Source organism: Morone saxatilis, unplaced genomic scaffold (assembly GCF_004916995.1).
Source record: "Morone saxatilis isolate NCDOM2014 unplaced genomic scaffold, NCSU_SB_2.0 Contig21, whole genome shotgun sequence".
Lineage (NCBI taxonomy): Eukaryota > Metazoa > Chordata > Actinopteri > Moronidae > Morone > Morone saxatilis.
In genome coordinates, this window is record NW_023339774.1 from 18,806,515 (window position 1) to 18,813,720 (window position 7,206).

The window sequence follows — 7,206 nt, forward strand, 5'->3', positions numbered from 1 at the left end:
AATAAATGGAAGGCAAAACTGCAAAGGAAACTGGCCTCATATTTCCCTTAAAACAATCTGAGAAGTTTTGTTCAAAAGTAAAGAATCTAAGTGATGTATTAGAGCAATTTAAGAGGTACAGTTTGGGGGGAGAGCAGCTGCCTGCTCCATCATACAGAGCTGCTGGCTCAACTGAATCTGGCCGTTGTTCTTATCTGGCTGCCATCCAACACTGATGGGATTTTGGTTCTGCTATGCATTATGAACTCCTTCTTAAAAGGGAAATGCAAGTGTGGTCAGTGTGTGCTCTTTAGTTTGCTCCCGGTTGTTGAAGAGAAAGCTTTGTACAGGCCTCGTACACCGGAGTGTGTTGGTACCCAAACTTTGCACAGAAGTAAAAAAAACTAAGTTGAATAGTCACGTCGTCAGCAGTGACACAGCACCCATATCTATCTCTGTTAAGTGCCGGCTTTGGCCTTAGTGGTCTGGGCTGATGTCAGGTTCCTTGAATAGTTAATGGAGACCCTTGAGCAGTTTGCCATTTCTAACCTCCACTTTGATGTTGCTTTAAATTGAGTCTGCAGTCATCCTGTTGCTCTGGTATGCCAGCTGGATGAGGTGGAAGGGGCTGTTTGGGTTGTTTGGCTAAGAAACTCTTCTGCTCTTGTCTTGACTCTTCTCTAATCTCTCTAATTGGAAGTGGGGGTCTGAGGGTCCCCTGAGAGCTGCCAGATCTTTGTGGTCATAGTGTTGTGATGTGACAGGGTCAGAAGAACAGAGTTATGAGAATGACTGAGTGGTTTTCTCTTCTACACTTTGTTCTCTTGGCTTCAAGATCCCAAGCAAATCCATTCTGTTTTCATTCCTAGTGGCTTCGTGTTTGTTTACATGGTGTGTGTCTGTGGTATTATTCCTCTTCACACTTTTTTTTTTCTGTGTAAGTGTTATTGTTAGGAAATAGGAAATACCCTTTACCAAAAGGTACTGGGTCATTAGGATTTCACACCGCTGCTTGCTTACACTTGCACAGAATGGGCAGTAAAAACAGCCAAATGTGTTTTTTTTTTCTTTTACTTTACTCATGTGAAGGCTGGTACTTTCCCAGTTCCATGTCTGGGAATCATAGCTCTTAAACCTCTGAGCTGTCACGTCTTTATTGGTGTGTGCAAATGTGTCAGTGCAGCGTTCACGAGTATGCTGTATCATAGCTATGCAATCAAGGCTTGTTATGTTTCATGGTGGAAAGTGTAAGACAGGAGCTCCACATGTGTTATAACAGCTGTCGTCCCTCCCTGCGGGGAGGCAACACATCCCAGTGTTTTTCAAAGAAACTGTGCCTCATTACAGACCGGTCTCATCGCAGGGACCAACAATTGTTCAAGAGTCAGACCACAGCAGTTGAACGATGTAACATTTGAAATCCGAATTTTGCAGTAATATAATACAAAACAGGAGACTACAGGAAAGATGACTTACAATCCATCTACCTATTTCTATAAGAAAATTTTAAAAAAGCTCCATAAGCTTATTGTTTTTTTAAGACACTACGTATTTGACATCAAAAAGTAACTTTAGACACATTTTTTAAACTTACAAAGTGCTACACATTTTCACTAAGTACAGCTCTTCCATAGATTCACCAACAGAAATGCAATGTATTTTTACATCATTGCTGACCCTTTAATTACATATTGCTCTCAAATCATATAGGCTTTCTTCCATTTTAAACAACTTTAATATACTTTTAGATGGTAATAAAACACTGATTTAGAGCCTTTAATTTAATAAACAGTTGGATCTACTTTTCTTTTTATCTAAATTTTAAGATTTTTATTTTTTTATATTAAATTAGATATTCTAAACAATTTAATAATCTTGAAAAACTTCCAAGTTCTGTTTTCATAAAGAGGATAAAAAGTAACTCTCCCGGAAAGTCAGTTTAAAAACAGTAGCTTGCGTCACTGCCCGCGAGTGACGACAGAATCACAACAGTTTATTGGACCAATCAGACGCGGTGGTTGCAGTAATCTAATCATCCCATCACTACACAGCCCTCATCACAGAGCGCCTGCAGTCCTGGTCTCTGGGTGGATGCGGTTGGGAAGTGAAAGCGGATGAGAGACTTCCAGGATATATATATATATATAGTCTTTCGGAACAGTTCGGGGAATTCATATTTTAATAAGGTTTTTTAAAATTTTCTTAAAACTGTTACCGCCTGTGCTGTACGACACATGCGCACTTGAATCCTCCAAACACGGACTGGGACTTGCGAGAACTGGAAATTTTGTATCAAAACTTTTTTGTTTTTTTTTGGACATGATTGATTTGTTATCGACATCCCTGATGAGCTGTGGCTTACTTTGTGGCGCCTCGCTGACTTCAAGTCCCCGACTCTGACATGATATGAAACCATCTAGGAGGAACCTGGTTTTGACGCAGCGTGATGGAATTACAGAAGCCCTGATGAAGTCTAACATTTTTAAGATTCATTCTTCCTGGAAATGGCAAGTCGTGCCATATTGATGGAGCGGACAGCGGTTTTCATATGCAGTGTATTGATCCTAATAATCGGTTTATGTGTCGGATCTCCTAACCACAGCCGCCGGCTGGTCTGCTGGAAAGCCATCCTCAAGTGCCACGGAGAGCCAGAGTGCCATTACGCGTACGATCAGTACCTTTATGCCTGCTCGGCTGTCATCAATGGGGACCGCAAGAAGTGTCCCAGTCACTGCATATCCTCTCTCATTCAGCTCAACCTAACTCAAAGTGGTCCGGCTCTGGAGGACTGCGACTGCGCCCTGGACCCGGTCTGCAGGAGCACAAAACAAGCCATCGAGCCGTGCCTGCCGCGGACCAGCACCATGGGCTGCACCGAGGCCCGGCGGCAGTGCGAGATGGACCTCTCTTGTAGCTCTGCTATGAGGGATTATTTATTCCACTGCAGGAAACTTTTCGGAGGGGAAAGGTGCTCGGATGGGTGCCGCAGGGTGATAGCCAACATGCGCTCCATACCGAAAGCGCAGCAGCTAGACACTTGTGTATGTGATGGCACAGAGAGGAACATATGCGAGTACATAAAAGTCAGCATGAAAACCTTCTGCTCTGATTCTAGTGACAGGTTCGCGGGAAGCGGGTTTTCAGACTCTGAGGAGGATTCTGAGGATGATTACATCGACCAGGAGGATTATCAGTATGAGGAAAACTCGTGTGACTCTAAACCTTGTCAGACTGTGCTAAATGTCCTGACCACCATTTTGGTTTTAACCAAATTAATCTGAAAAGCTGCTGCCATGAAGGGCAGAGAGTCAGTGGTCTCTCTCATTGTGAATCAACACCAGAAATCAACTCACATCACTAAAAAGTTGTCTCAGCCATGTTTGTCCTTAAACTTAAACATTTGGGGCAGTTAAATTCAACCCTAAACTTCCTGCTACAGATCTACACAAATGTGTACAATTTAGGACATTTGCTGTTTGTTAATCACGCATGTTAAAAGCATGCAAATGACGGTTTGTGGATCAGATCATTACCATATGTAGTATTAGTTATATTTTAGTTACACATTCAAAAATGTTCTAATAATGCTGAAGGAGACTATTTTTCTATGTCGGCTATATAAAGATAAATTGTACAGTATATTGTATAAACTTGTTTTTGTCAAAGTATTTGTTTATGAGGGACAAGAGATTTGCACTGTATAAATAGGTGAGTCACACACTTTTACTGCATTATGACCACAGAGGAGGGAAAAATGTTTTGTCTAAAAGTGCCTAAAAGTCTTTTTACTGGTTTTTATTCACCATAATGTGACCATATCAGAAGCATTCTGTGAAAGCACAGCAATTTTCCTTTACCAGCCGTACAGACTTTTTCCACAACCCCTTCATTAAAAACCAAAGTTGATGTAAGCTACCGAAATGTGTCTAAATCCCAGCGCAGATAATGCATCTGAAACAAGAAGCTCTTAAGAATGAAACACTTGACCTTGCAAACATGGATGTTTGGGTAAGGTATAAAGTGTTCATTCTTGAAAACTGTTCAAACAGACGAGAGAAAGGTAAAACTCCTCCTCTTGGGGATTTGCAGCCCGAATGGAGCCAAGAAGTGTTCGGTCAGTTTGTTTATCCTCACCCCATGTGTTAGTTAGAAGTCTTCACTAAAGACACACTGAGAAAAAAAAAAAGATGTATGTGTTTGGGTGAATGGAGATATTAAGTGCCCATTATGAACACACTCCTCTGAATGTACATGCACATTAAATAAATAAGAGTTTTAAAATGATCCGCTTGGAAGTTGTGTCACTCTCTTTAATTTGTTTTTTTAAAGGATTTCGGGCTTCACATATTGATTAAAGAAGTGCGAGGCAAGTTTGGTTCATTTTCAATAATCTCTGATTTAAGTACTTCAGATTCATTGTATGGAATTTACTGAAATAATTTGAGAAAGATAAAAAGCTTCGAACAAACTCGTCTGAAAGCAGTTAACACTGCTATTCACCAGTACCTCTGAAAGTAGTCATTTCAGTCACTTAACAGTGGTTTTAACACTTTGGCATATAGATAGCTTTGATTATTTTAAAATCTTAAATCTTAAATCTTAAATCGCTTCCTCTTCAGTCAGTTATTTTTGTATTCTTGGTGTTACTATTCAGTGGTAAAAGAGATGCGTTAGTTTAGTCATAGTGTCAGTACAACTGAACAGGTTATAAGCCTTAAAAGAATTCAAAGCAAACATTTACTTGCTTTAAAGTCTTTATAAATATAAAAGTGTTTTTTTTGTTTTATAAATTAGCAACAGAATTGTTTTAGTCATGCAGTACGTTTCTTGAGCTGTGGTGACAGAAAGTGGTTGCTAAGAAAAATGAACTTTATACATCACAAATGTGCAGTGATAGTGATGGCGCAGGGTACATGTGTCTGTTTACATGCTTGTGACTCATGTTATGAGTCAGTCAGCTCTCTCTACTTACAAAAAAGCCAGCGTCCCCTCCTTCACTTGTGATAATGGGTCTTGAAACCATTGATGGCAGCCATGTTGCTTTTCAAGGAAAAGAGATGGGCCCTCCAGCCCATTGATTGGAAGAGAAGTCGAGTGGCACCTCTATTATGGAGATGCAAAATACACAATGGTGCCGCAGCACAATGCAGGGGCACTTCATTCACTCTTTTCCTCTGTCACCCCTTTCAGGGAGTGGGGGAGCATGAGGAGACAGCTCTCCCAGAGGAAGACAGAGGAGTTATGTGAGAAAGTTCAGCTTTATTGCTTGGTCTACCTCCTGCTGGGACTGTGTCCATAGTTCTCTTACAATTAGAAGTTTCGTGGTCTTCTCTAACTTCTCTGAAGCTATGAGGATAACTTTCTTTATCATAGTTTGGCACTTTATTATACAGTATGACTTAACTTTGAAAAACAAAAGCTATCATTAGACTTTAAACCATCTTAAAAACAGAGACCCAAATAATAAATCCTGCAATGGCAGCGATTGTTAAAAAATACCAACAAAGTGATGTGGTGGAGGCATTCCTGGGCCTTTGTTACGAGAAGCAAAAGCCTGCCACTGTCACTTTAAGAGAACAGGCCCCTACTCCAACCATTAATAATTGTAATGCCTTTTTATTATTGCTGAGGATAATGAAGGGATGAGAATCATATGGGGGCCCCGGACCATACTTTGCCCTGAAATGTTTTCAATTAACTTTTGGCACCAGAGGAAAATAGGAATGTTGTGTTTTTTTCTCATGCCGAAACAGAAAAGAGTCAACTGGGGCTTTGGTGCAGGGACCAGAACATCATTAAAATTGCCTCATCATAACTCAAACTGTTGCTTGGCCAACCTCCCCTCTGCCCCGCCCCGGACCCTCTGTCCCCTAGGTTACACTAAGGAAAAGCAAACAGACAGCCTTACTTTAGCTAGACTTTGTAGTGATATTCACTCAGATCTGTGATCTTCACAGCTATTTTGTGTACATTGTGTATGTGTATAGTACTAGTATTTTCCCCCAGTATGTTATAATACTGATTGAAACATCTAAATTACAGCGTATGTTTTTGGAAGGAGAAATTATTTAGGCCTATTCTTCAAATCAGTTTGATGTCAGACACTGTTCTTCAGTTTAGCTCAGTGGCAATGAACTAACTCCCTCTCTCCTAAAGTCCCAGTGGAACTTTGCATAACATTTTCAAAACTGCTCAGCTGCCAGACTAAGTTTTTCCTGTTGAGCCTATTTTGAAACTAACAGTCCTGGAATAAAGAGAACTGCTTCAAATTCAGTTGCACCTAGGTCCGCCTCATGTGGATGCAAAGTGAGATGGAATAAAAACTGATTGAAACAGAGAAGGGGGTATGTGAATTGTAAACTTTATTGAGGTCCACAGTTCACTCTTGACCTAGGAAACATTGAACCTAATGGTGAGATTGTTTTTTAACTGCAACTCGTCTCCCTTCTCTAACTAGTAGAAATTGGCATACAGCTGACTGTGGCATCTTTCGTGGTCAAATATAGCCACAAAAGTTTACTTTCATGCAGAGCAATAATGTAATGAATACTGCAGATGTTGTGTACATATGATCTTTGGATTCATTTTGCTGTGCTCGAACAAGCTGCTGAAGCAGTTATACAATTAATCTGATCATGCTGATCTGTAGCCTCTATAATGTGAGAATCTCAGTTTTCTCTGTATTGTAGCATCGTAATTACTTTTGGGTTTGGGACTTGGTGAACAAAAACTTTGTTTAGCTCACCAAACTTGTTATAAGGATTTTTCTGTATTTTCTTCACTAAATAATGAATCCACCAACTCAGAAAATAACTGATAAAATACTTGATAATCATTTATTTTCACCTAGCAAGAAATAAAATAGATAAAAAAACAACAACCATGCCTACTATAATACACTTACTAAATGTCTTAAAGGTCCAGTGTGTTACATTTAGGAAGGAGGGATATAATATTCATATGTTTTCATAAGTGTATAATCACCTGAAAATAAGAATAGTTGTGATTTTGTTACTGTATAATTAACTGATTTTATCTACAGAGGGAGCGGGTCCTCTTCCACGCAGGCTGCCATTCTGATCTGCCATGTTTCTACAGTGGCCCGGAACGGACAAACCAAACACTGGCTTTAGATATGGGCTTTTCGTTTCTCAGTCACTGTAGTTTCTCCTACAGGCTTAATGCCACTACATGTTACACACTGGTCCTTTAAAGCAACACAATGTA

General features: G+C 40.0%; 1 protein-coding gene across 1 annotated transcript; it reads left to right on the forward strand.

Annotated features, from left to right (window-relative positions):
• The first annotated feature begins 2,075 nt into the window (after positions 1 to 2,075).
• On the forward strand, positions 2,076 to 4,165 carry gas1b (growth arrest-specific 1b). The gene has a single exon (XM_035667335.1). It carries the CDS (start codon positions 2,484 to 2,486, stop codon positions 3,258 to 3,260), a length of 777 nt encoding a protein of 258 aa, XP_035523228.1. The 5' UTR covers positions 2,076 to 2,483; the 3' UTR covers positions 3,261 to 4,165.
• The last annotated feature ends 3,041 nt before the right edge of the window (positions 4,166 to 7,206 follow it).

What these genes read in the sequence shown, in the direction of transcription:
- gas1b (XM_035667335.1), top strand. Translation starts at nt 2,484, where the DNA reads ATGGCAAGTCGTGCCATATTGATGGAGCGGACAGCGGTTTTCATATGC.